The sequence below is a fragment of the Gossypium arboreum genome, chromosome 7, assembly GCF_025698485.1.
Source record: "Gossypium arboreum isolate Shixiya-1 chromosome 7, ASM2569848v2, whole genome shotgun sequence".
NCBI classification, from domain to species: domain Eukaryota; kingdom Viridiplantae; phylum Streptophyta; class Magnoliopsida; order Malvales; family Malvaceae; genus Gossypium; species Gossypium arboreum.
Window position 1 is genome coordinate 39,623,341 of NC_069076.1, and position 12,358 is coordinate 39,635,698.

At 34.4% G+C, this 12,358-nt stretch overlaps 1 protein-coding gene across 1 annotated transcript; it reads right to left on the minus strand.

Annotated features, from left to right (window-relative positions):
* Nucleotides 1–845: 845 nt before the first annotated feature.
* Nucleotides 846–6,227, minus strand: LOC108454067 (protein disulfide-isomerase like 2-2-like). Its single transcript, XM_017752377.2, has 9 exons — nt 5,858–6,227; nt 5,238–5,396; nt 4,805–4,918; nt 3,938–4,095; nt 2,391–2,490; nt 1,874–2,050; nt 1,637–1,782; nt 1,409–1,555; nt 846–1,307 (listed from the first exon to the last, which is right to left on the minus strand). The coding sequence occupies exons 1-9, from the start codon at nt 5,984–5,986 to the stop codon at nt 1,154–1,156; spliced, it is 1,284 nt and encodes a 427-aa protein (XP_017607866.1). The 5' UTR covers nt 5,987–6,227; the 3' UTR covers nt 846–1,153.
* Nucleotides 6,228–12,358: the final 6,131 nt, after the last annotated feature.

Sequence of the window (12,358 nt, forward strand, 5' to 3'; positions counted from 1 at the left end):
AAGTTATTTTTATTCAATCTCTTTTATTTAGTCTTTTTTTCTTTTTTTACATTGTTCATCTCATATGCCTAATTAAAATCCAAAAATAGGGTCAAAAGTAACAAGTTTATAAACCCCAAATAATAGTTGGGTTGATGACGCCAACTTCGATATCCTTACTCTTTACTACAGAGATGGTACCAGTTTCAAGCTCTAATATTCTCGTGTGGTTTATCATTTCTAGCTCAAGTATGCCATGACATTTGATATTTGCAACTTTATAAAAGTCATTTTGGTACAAAAATCTTTAAAATATTCTCATATATAATTTTTTAAAAAATTATAAGTTATATTACAAAAATCTTTAAAATATTCTCATATATATATTTTTTAAAAATATATTTTTATAAGTTATATTTACTTTTAAAATTTTTAAGATTTTTATAATTTTTATAAATTGGGAGTAAAATAACAAATTATAAGAGCTAAATTTGTTGAATTTTTTATTTATGATAAATTGATCAAATGTGTAAACAATGGTGAGTTCAATTTATTTTTGAGCCAATAAAACAAAACGATTTCCATTAAGTAAATAATGAAAGAGTAAGTAAAATATTTACTTTAAAGAAAATTAATAGTTGCATAATCATAATCAAGAATTAATTGTATAATTAATTGACCATTCTTATAATTTACCTGATCTCTAATTTCTTTAAAAATCCAAACTATTAACACCCAATTCGTCGAAGTTCACATCAAATTGTGAAATCAAATTCTAACGATTTGATTTATCCAAATAAATTACATTCATAGTTTCTTTTTTTTTTATTTTTTATTTTTTACTTACTAATTCAAAAGTAAAGTGCTTTTCACGTGCAATCCAAATTTTTATGTGTATTGAAGGGTTAGCCCAATCGATCTTTTTGTAACAAGGACAAAGTGAGTGAGAGTGACCATCTTTAAACCTTTCGTTACCCGATAAACAAAGGCATTGAAGGGTTTACATAAGATAATGGAGACGAAGAAATCTAATTTCCTTGTGGAAAAGAAAACAAAGTCTCCTATAAATATGGTTCTCCGTAACATCAAAACTCAAATCCAATTTTGCCTAAACCCAATTCTTCTATTTTCAGTTTAATCAAAACTCATCCTTGCTTGCTGTTGCAGTTGCTGTTCAATCTTCTCCCATGAGTTCTTCCAGGGAGAACTCATCCTCTTCAATGATTTTCCCATCTTTCCCATCCCATGCTTCTGTCTTTACGATGTTCAGACCGCCATTCAGAGGTAAATTTCCCTTCCCTCCTCTCCCGGCTTCCTTAACAAATTCACTGAAACACATTTTTTTATTTATTGCGTATTCAAGATTATTGTTCATTCGCAAGAGGTGGGGTAATAATATTCAGGACAATGCAGGAAATCGAACACTTACATGATATGCTCAAGCTCAAATGCACTTCTGAGCGGAGCATATGCTCCTTTCTTCACATTCAAGGCTACAAGAGCTGGATACCCATACCCACCGACACCTACACACTTCTCAAGATCTGGTTGCTTACCAGCAGCTGCCCAAACATAGCTGCACACATATTTGATGATTTATAATGATAATGAAAAAAGAACAGGAGACAAGCCTTGATTTTAACTTCTATTTACTTGCCTGTAAGGGTTTCTTTTAAATTTCTCTGCAACTGACAATAACATCTCCAGGTACTTGTTCCTGCCTTCTGCCTTGGAGTCTAAAATATCAGGTAAGAAAGCAACAAAGCATATGGCAGCCGAACCACATTTGTCCTCCATGACATCCTACTTGCAAAGATTGTACTTCTCAGCAAACAACTCCATGGCTTGAAAAACAAAAATGAATTTATTGTCGAAACAAAGGTGCGAGACTTACTGGGCCAATCACCTCCGTCACTTCAGCAGGTCCAACATTTGTTTCGAGCTGCTCCAGAGCAAATGATTCAATTGAAGATGCAGCTCTAGCACCCTCGTAGAGAATTGGACCATCTTTGTCTGCACCAAATGCTAAGATGGTAGGAAATTCTTGCACCTTGTACCTGCTCATGAGAGACTGCTAACGACACCCCATTAAAACAGCATCAAAACATATAAAAATCCAGAAGCACTTATATAGAGAAAAGAGAAACAATCCCTTTTCTAATCTAAAAATGTTTCATGGGAAATGGAAATTTAATGTCCAAATGGAGAAAGAGTCATATTTAATTCAGAAAAGCATTCATAAAATATTTTCTGGGTATGATAACATTCTCAGATTACAGCTAGCTAGTCATAAACTTGCAATATCAAGTTTCAAACCTCAAAGCAATTAAGGAAAAATTTTACTGCATAAATTTCCAACTACAAAGTCGTGAATTGTGGCTCTTTCAAGTAAAATTATATTTAAATAGTACCTTTTCTGAATCGCAGTCAACGTGACCAAGCTTCACCTTCCCCTTCAAGTTATTAGCAGCCATCTTCCACTCAGGAGCAAGTTTTTTACAGTGTCCACACCTGTAAGGAAGTATTGATATGGTAGTAATCACAATAATCAGAAGATAAGAATTAGAAACTTAAAGAACTATGTCAGCAAGAATTGAGTTGGTTGGTACAAAATTTCATTTAAAAATTATTAGAACCAATTAATATATGCCATTGCATTGAGATTGATTTAATCCTATTGGTTTTCGATTGCAACCTCTGCATTGTTTTTTATTTTCTAAACCAAAATAAACTTACTGCAATCAATTTTACAACTTTGGAGATATGTTCGTACAGGAAAAGTCAATTGTTTTATCTATTTGACTTTAGTAAGTTCAAGTCAATTACTAATTGTTCATGACTACATTCGAGAAAACTAGTACACAATTAAATATAAGATACATGGCTATTTCAACCATTTATTCTTTATGGTTGCGGTACTGTTTATTTGAGTTTACTGTTCTAGTTGCTATGCACCTTTACTAGCTTATGCTAAAATAAGCAGAGAAAGAGCTGAACTCAGAAATTGCTAGTTACGTGTCATTCAGGATTTTCTTTTCTTTTTACAATCTTTATTTTACCCTATGTTTGGATTAACTATATTAAAGGAAAAGAAAGGAGGGTTAAGGAGAGAAAAGGATTACCTATTATTTTGTTTGGATAGTTAAAATTATTAAAGGAAAAGAAAGTAAAGTAATGTTAATAATCTTTGTCTGGTTAACCTGTGGAAAGGAAAGGAAAAGATTTATTATGATTTTTTTTACAATTATGACCCTTTATAAAATAATTTATATAGAAAATGAAGATAAAAAAAAATTTACATCTTAAAAAATCCTTTTCGTTTCCTTACTCTAGTTTTTACCCCAAACTGGGGTAAATGAAAACTAAGTATTTTAAAGGAAAGTAAGGGATACTCAATTTCCCTTACTTTCCCTTGCTTAAAACAAATATACCGATCCAAACAAGGGAAAGATTCTTCCTTTCCCTTATTTTCCCTTTCGTTTCCCTCTCCTTACCCCAACCATATAAATACTATTCTTTTCTTTTTAGCATTCTTTTTTTAAAAGAAAATCAAACATAAAAAGCCTTGACAACAAACAAAGGATCAAAATATGTTTACATCACAAGAAACATAAACAACATTTCAAACTTGCAGTTGCATGCATGCGTGTCTACCGTGATCATGGATGACAACGGATCAGGTATTTACTGCTTTTTATGTATCCCTATCTGAATCCAATTACTTTTCATGGTTCAGATATCAGATATCTAAAGGCTGCCATCTGAATCCAACATGATAGTAATATCCTATCCAAATCTGAAACTAACCAATTCTAGATTATCCAAATCTGGAAAAAAAAACAAAGAGATTGAATAGTGCAGGATATCCAATTTTAATAATCCATTGGCATTCCTAGTCAGAGATGCTAGTGAAGCATTGTGCTTTGATGTGTGTTAGATTAATAATTAACATGCTTACCAAGGTGCAAAAAACTCCACAAGCCAAAGTTCTTTACTTTTGAGCACCAATTCATCAAAGTTGCGGGAATTTAATTCTACTGATGCACTGGGTTGAGATTTCTCACCGGATCCTTCAGAAGCTTTCCCAGCCAAACGGTCTTTCAAGAGGGCTTTTACCTGTATAATACATAATAGTTAGTAATAGTTCAACTCATGTCATAGAAAGAACGTTTAATAGTATAAAAGTGATACACATGCACTTCACTTTTAAACTTTTTAAAAATGAGCTTCATATTCTTAGTCCATAATAGACAGATCAGCATAATAGACAGCCAAAATGGCACCGTGAGACATATTTAGATATATAGGCACAACTTATACATGTATGGCACCCACCATAGATATATAAACACATTTTTTTCCTACATAGTCTCATGAAATTAGTACCAATGAGAATTTCTACTAAACAAGCAGGCATATGACATGGGTAGATTGGAATCAGATTCAAGCAGTAGGCTGAGGGAATGTGTCTGAGAAGTGACAAAGGTATTGTTCAATTTTCCATATGCTTTTCCATATACATATGCAATGCAAATAGATAGGGAAAAAGACATAGTAGCAGTTGCATGGCACATCAAATTCAACTATTACTAAATATTCGCCATCAGCAGCATCTTGTCAAATGTCAGTAGTTCTTTTCTTAAAGTGAAATTACACACTAATGCAGATCATTACCACCACAAAACCAATTCTGTCTTTTTTGATAGATGCAAATTATTTTAAAAAAGTAAAAGATTTGAATTGAATAACATTATCATCCTGCCACAACATATATATGATCCAATAAAATCATGATTCTTCAATCAATCAACATACTGCAGCAGACCTGCTGGAGGGCAAATTCTGCAATAGGTTTGACATCCCTTGCTCCCTGATAATCTACTGGAGGCTTTCCAGGTGCAAACACCTTTATTGTCGGAAACCCTCTAATCCCATATTCCTGTGTAGCAATCAGAAAAAAGACTATAAGCACATAAATTAGAAGTGACAAAAGAATTTCAAATCAGATACTAGATGATTATACGAAACAGAGAATCCCATCCAAATTGCAATATGCCTAAGGTTTCATATCATTTCTACATTTAAAATTTTCAGCAAGGCGAAAAAAGAAAAGAACAGCCCTAATCAAGGGAAGAAAATGCAAAAGTAGTTTAGACATCACAAAGAACTCTGCAGACCAACAAAGTAAAACGTAGATTACATCTTATATTTAAGGACAAAGCATGGTTAAAACTTGAAAGATTTGAAACTCCCCAAACCTCTGCAAGGGACTGGTGAGCATCAGCATCAAGAGCAGCCACAGTAGCAACTCCATTCAAAACATTGGCAGCCTTCTCCCATGTAGGTGTTAGAGCTTGACAATGGCCACACCAAGGCGCAAAGAACTCAACCAAAACAACTCCATTCGAATTTAAAACCTAAAACAATTCAAAAATCTCTATCAGTAAGGTATTCTCCTCGACAAGCTTGACTCTTTCCTTCTTCAAATATTAAAGAAATAGCAAAAACCAAATCCAAGGTATAGGTGATTTGGCAACGAGAATTAAAGATCATTGCTCGAATTCAAACAAAAAAGGTAAAAAAAATAGAAAACTTGAATATTGAAAATATTGAATCATTTCTCTTAGCCTGAGAAATGACCTAATTCTTAATATTTTAAAAAATAAAGGTAGTTTTGTCACAAAATCCTAATTAAGTGACAAAATTCTAAAGTATTAACTCCTTTCTAATTGTATTTAAGTTCTTCAATCTTGTGATCCAGAAACACGAGGCATTTCATTTCATTTAACTGAACACAAATCCTGATCCCCTTCCGTCTTTTGGTTTATTTTCTTCCACTTCTTTACGATAATTGAATGGCGAAGGATAACGGATTTACCTTGGACTTGAAATTAGAAGGAGTAAGCTGAAGCACTGGCGACGACGGTCCGTAAAAAGCGTTTGAGATGCTGAAGAATGTGAAGAGAAACGATAAAGCTATTGACACCGGTGATTTCGGTCTAGGCATTTTTCTTATTTTCCCGTCACTTTCTCGGCAATTTGTAAACTTCCTCTCTCGCCCAGATTGAATCTTTCTCGGAGCTTAAACCGCTCGATACCGTGTAGAGTGAAACCACTTCGTCTGGCACAGCTTCCGCTCTGCTCGCCAATGAGATTCAAACACATCATTTCTCCACGCTTTCATTTATAGGAGGCACGTAGATTTCTATCGCCGGGCCGGGTCAGTCCCAACCATCGATTCCTCTCCGAATGTGAGTTTGAAATTTGGTTAAAGTATAAACGGTAAATTTAATATTTCAATTTAATATTTATATTTTTTTTAAATTATATATAGCAACTTAATTTTTTAATATGTTTACATTATTGTATTATATATTATTATATATTTACTTTTTATGTTTAATAATTTACATAATATATACAAATAACATAATAATATGCACTACAAACATCGAAAAAGGGTTGGATTGGGCTCGAGCCTTGAATGCTTGAGCTCGAACTTGACCCATATTTTAAACAAGTCTAACTTTTTTTAGAAGCTCATTTTTCAAAAACCTAATATTTTTACTAAAATCCCCTCAAATTGATTGAGCCTTCGGGCAAGTAACCCGACCCTTGAACAGGTCTAATTAGTTTGAACCTAAAGAATGTAAAAAATAAAATTACTATTTTTCTTTATAAATATTTGGAGGATTACATTGACACCTACCATTGTTGAGTTTTGATGTAATTGATAAATAGTAATATGTGTAGAATTTATTGCCTTATTGTTTGATGAAGATGGAAAAACATTACTATGAATTGTAATATCCTGTTTCTCAGTGGTATTGGAAACAGTAGTTTCGGGACCACAATTTCAACATGTCAGCCCGTTAATAATTAATATTTACGAGGTCATGAGGTGTAACACCCTATACCCGTAACCCACGCCGGGGCGAAGTACAAGACATTACCTAATTTGATCTCATGCATTCGAATAACCTCAAGTCACCGAGACTCGGTTCAAGATAAAACTTCTTCAACTTCTACCTTAAACTTATTGTTATGAGCCTATGAGCCCCAAATCGACCGTTGAAAAATATTCGAAACCCTTCCAGGTCTTTAATTCGACCCTAAGAAATTTGCCTTTAAAACAGGGCACACGCCTGTGTGGAAGGTTAACAGGCCCATGTGGAAGAGTAACATACCCGTGTGGAATTAAATTCTACTTCACACCTACAGGGGTTTTTACACGGCCAGACACACGCCCGTGTCAATGGCCCCGTGTCCCCCACACGGCCACGACACCCCCGTGCCTTAGGCCATGTGCAAAAACTTGGGTATTCTATTTCTGACATCAGCATTCCCATATTATCACACGCCCATGGACAATATAAGGCTATTTACCAAGCCTCATTGCCACCCTTGCATACCTAATTTCATGCAAATGCCACCAATACCAAAACAAGCATAGATTTCATAATCAAATCAGCCACAATAGGCATTCATTCAACCATTAAGATGCACCTTTTATAAACTCAAAATAATTATTAGCCATTATTCATGACTCAAAACTAAGTGTGGGATCTATCCCAAGCCAACACATTCGGCCAAATCTCAAAGACTCAAAATAATAAGTCTTAACCCTATACATGCCATATTCAAAAATATAAATCCAACTATACCGAATGTTTCGGTGGATAGTGAGATCAATATCTCTGACTTCTGGTGATCCTTGAACTAGTTAGGCAGCACTGAAAGAAAAATGAAAGGAAAGGGAGTAAGCATAAAGCTTAGTAAATTGCATATAAATAAGTATACTACAACATTTATTTATAACCAACATGCTCTTAACACCAAAGTAGGCATAGGTGTAACTTACTCACCTGATTGCATCCAAGTCACATTTTATATATATATTGAGCTCATATCTTATACATACTAATTAGGTATCTGTATCATTCACAACACTGTTATACTTTCCTCATTAGCTCAAAAAACATAACATTCACCATTGAACCATTCGGAGTATCACCAGATATTCATTAAGCCTCAAACATGGGAAAGATGCTAATGCCATGTCCCAGACATGGTCTTACATTGGCTTTCACATATCCGTGCTGATGCCATGTCCCAAACATGGTCTTACACTAACACATCTCGTAGCCGATGCATGTCCCATACATGTCTTACACTAGCTCACATGCATGACCCAAATGTTACGGTATGCATATCCAGTTTACTTCCTAAGGTCCCAATGAAGACTCTACTATCTCAATGATCATTACACATTCTCAATCCCACAATCAAGCAATCCATGCTATATCTATTCAATAACAATTCGAACATACATAGTAGAAATGTAGTTCTTTTATTTACATACAACTTACTTCGGATTACAAAATGTAGACGACTCGTCAATTAATCTACTCGCTACCCGGTCTAGGGTCAGATTTGGCAATTCCTGATCTATAATAGCAAAATACACTCATTTAATCACTAAATATAATTAAGAAATCAAAAATTCACATTCTTGGTAAAATGACCATTTTGCCCCTAGACTTTGGCAAAATGACTGTAACATCCTAAAATAGGGCCTAAACGGAACAGTGGTTGCTAAACCACAAATTTGAGGTAGAAAAATTTATTTTATTATTATTTTTAGGTTCATGATATGATTGCATATTGTGTGAAAATTTCGTGATGAAATTCTATGCATAAAGTGCTTAAGTTGAGATTAGGGACTAAATCAAATAATTTGCAAAACTTACATTCTAGAAGTTTTTAGTATGAAATTGCTTTGGAATATTAATTAGGAGGGTTTAAATAACAATTTGACCAATTTATAAGTTCATGGACAAAATAGGACATGGATGGAATTTTTGAAAGTTTAATAAGGAAGGGCATTTTGGTCATTTAGATATTAAATGAAATAAAAAGGGAAAAATAACACAAAATTCATCATCTTCTTCATTAGCACGAAATTTCAAGGGTTCTCCATAGCTAGGGTTTGTTTCAAGCTTTCAAGCTCCATAGTAAGTGATTCCAAGCCCCGTTTTTAATGTTCTTTACGTTTTCGGAGTCCCGGTAGCTCGATAAAGCTTATGCTAGCAATAATTTAAGTTAGGGTTCATATTTGGAAAAATACCCATAGGTGAAAAGTGTTTATTTTGATGTTTTATGATTGAATATGAGGTTTTAAATTATGTTAGACAACTTGTGCTACTCGGTTTTAAGTGAAAACGAGTAAAAGAGCTTAATCGGTAAAAATACCTAATAGTCATAAGTACATGTTAGAGTGTGAATTTGATGTTGTCATAGAAGGGAAAAATGATCAGCATGTCATAAAACATAAGAAAATAGGATGAATTTTAAATTACGAGCCTTGGGGTAAAAGTGAAAATATGTGAAAGTTTAGGGGCAAAAATATAATTTTTCCAAAATTTGGGTCAAGGAATGTTTTGATAAATGTGAATATTAAATAAGTTAAATTTGCTATTATAGATCAAGAAGAGCGAAATTCGAGAGTAGATCGGGGAAAAGAAAAGTAAAGGACTAAATTGTAAAGTTTAGTCACATTTTGTATCGAGGTAAGTTTGATAAATAAATGCAATATTCTTTTATTTTACATTATTATTGTCAATTTCCAGCATTTATATACTTATTTTTTGAGAATATTTAAAGTCAAATTAAAGGCAAAGTGATAGAGAAAAAGCATTAGGAAGCACCGTTTGAACCTTAGGAATGTTAGGATATTGGGGTTGACAGACGGAGACGGAGATGAGAAATGAGCCATGTAAGTCCATATCAGATATATGGCTTTGGAGACAGGAATGAGCCATGTAAGCCCATATTAGATATATATATGGCATTGGAGACAGGAATAATTCATGTAAGTCCATGTCGAAGACATGGCATTGGTAGGATATTGATGAGCGAGAACGACCCTATTATCCTTAGTATTCGAGTGGTTCAACGGGTCATTGTACACGTTAAATTACAGTGAATTATCAGCAAAGGGAAGGTAGATTATATTTATGAATAGTGAAAGGTCGTAAGAAAGAAGGTAAGTGAGTAAAGAAAAAGGTAGAAAATGAGAAGTAAAGAAAGTTTATGAGGCTAGGTGACATTATGTATAATTATTCATTATGTTGAATGTTGTAATTTATTTGCTTGTAAGCTTACTAAGCCTAGTGTTTACTCTCTTTATTTTCTTTTTCTTATAGTTTTTATCAAGCCACTCGGGGATCGAAGGAAACGTCGGAGACCCGATCACACTATCGAAGAAACCACATTGGTATAGTTAGACGTTTCATTTTGTGTATGGCATGTATAGGAACTTGGTAGTGATTAGCTAATAGAATGGCTGATGATATACATGTTTAATAGTATGTATGATTAAGTAGTAACTATCACATGAAAACTATGAAAAATGTGAAAGTAACTTAAAAACGGATTCAAGTATCAGAAAAAACGTGAATTTGAAAAATAACAAAAAAAATTGTAGAGACATGGTTTGATGGTGAATAATATATGAAATTAAATCTCATTGTGTCTATTTTCATATGGAATAAGCAAAACAGGTAAAGGTTTTGTATTTTATAAGATATCTGAGTTTTAGTGAAATAGGGCCAGAGCGATTTCTGGATCCCCTGTTCTAACTTTGGAAATTCACCATAAATTTTAAAAAAATAATTAGATGGTGTACTTTATATGGTTATAATCCTTATTGAATCTAGTTTTAAAAGAAACAAACAGTATAGTCATATGAATTGTGTACAGGGAGAAAAGTGGTTCGTAGTAAGTAGAGGTCAGTGCAGTTGCATTCTGAAACAGGGGTAACTTTAACTAATAAACTGCACTAATTGGCTAAGTCAAAAATTCTAGAAAATATTAGTAGGTATATATATGAGTTTAGTTTCAGGAAAAATTTACGGATATTAATTTTGAGTTTTGAAACTCGAGAAATGAATTTTTAAGTAACCATGACGCAGAAAAACAGTTTATTCCGAAAATTAAAATAAGTGGTTTAGAGTTGTTTAAAAGGTAAGATAAGTTTAGTAACACCTAAAGCTTGACTCCGGTGACGGTTTCGGCCATGGGGGCATTATATTTATTGGTATCAGATCAGGTTTAGTCGGTTCTCAGAACAGTTAGTGTGAGTAAAAGTCTAGCTATACATGCCATACCTGTATTTTGATAGTGTGACGACTCCTGACGATTTTTAAATATTTTGTTTTATAGTAATGGATCCCGAGCGAGCTGGTGATGATGATGTAGAAAGTAATGCGCCTGCTCCTGTGGAAGAGGCAGCGCCATCTGAGAATAGGCCAGTAACAGTTGATCAGGGAGGAGTGACTCGAGAAGCTCTCTTCCAAGCTTTGAATGATTGGTTTGCCGAGTTCATTCGTACGAATCCTGCAGTTAGACCTCCACCCCCTCATGATTCTCAGGCTACCCATGTAGCTCAAGGTCCCTCAGTCACAGGTACATGATAAGAGAAAAGCCACCAGTTGATGGAATCAGGAAACAAGGGGCAGAAGAGTTCCGAGCAACAAAAGATGATGATGCAGAAAGAGCAGAATTTTGGTTAGAAAATACTATCAGAGTCTTTGACGAATTATCTTGTACACCCGAGGAATGTATGAAATGTGTAGTATCACTTCTTAGAGACTCAGCCTACCACTGGTGGAAGACACTTGTATCAATTGTACCAAAGGAGAGGGTCACTTGGGATTTCTTTCAGGAGGAATTTCGTAAAAAGTACATCAGTCAGAGGTTTATTGACCAGAAGAGAAAGGAATTCCTAGAATTGAAACAAGGTAATATGACAGTGACCGATTATGAGCGTGAATTTTTTAGCCTTAGTAAATATGCTCGAGAATGTATGTCCACAGAGGCTATCATGTGTAAAAGTTTTGAGGATGGGTTAAATGATAATATCCGACTGTTAGTGGGTGTCCTAGAAATAAAAGAGTTCGTTATTTTAGTTGAGAGAGCCTGTAAGGCAGAGGAGCTGTTAAAAAGAAAAGGCAAAGTTGAGATAGAGACACAAGATACAAGGAAGAGACAGATGAGCAGGTCATTCTAGGCTACATCCAAAAGGCCAAAGGAGTTTTCTACCAGATCTAGTTTCTCAGCCGGGTATTCTAGTCAGAATAGAGGCAGCAATTTTAAGGATCCGAAGGCTCAGGCCACCTCGACTGCGAGTGTAGGTAATGTTGGACAGGGTAGATCAGGGTGTCCATGATGTGGAGACTTCATTATGGTCCTTGTCGGGCAGGCGAAAATGTTTGTTATAAATGTGGTGCTCTAGATCATTTTGTACGAGAATGTCCAGAGGTGGCTAATCGAGAGATAACACAGAGTGGTAGATCCAGAAATGCTTCTACTAGAGGCA

Bases quoted from the DNA above. Each gene is read 5' to 3' on its own strand.
- LOC108454067 (XM_017752377.2), bottom strand. From the start codon at position 5,986: ATGCCTAGACCGAAATCACCGGTGTCAATAGCTTTATCGTTTCTCTTC. The intron at 4,096-4,804 runs GTCTGCTGCAGT...TGTATTATACAG, and splicing joins CAGAATTTGCCCTCCAGCAG to GTAAAAGCCCTCTTGAAAGA. The intron at 2,491-3,937 runs GTAAGCATGTTA...ACTTCCTTACAG, and splicing joins GTGGAGTTTTTTGCACCTTG to GTGTGGACACTGTAAAAAAC.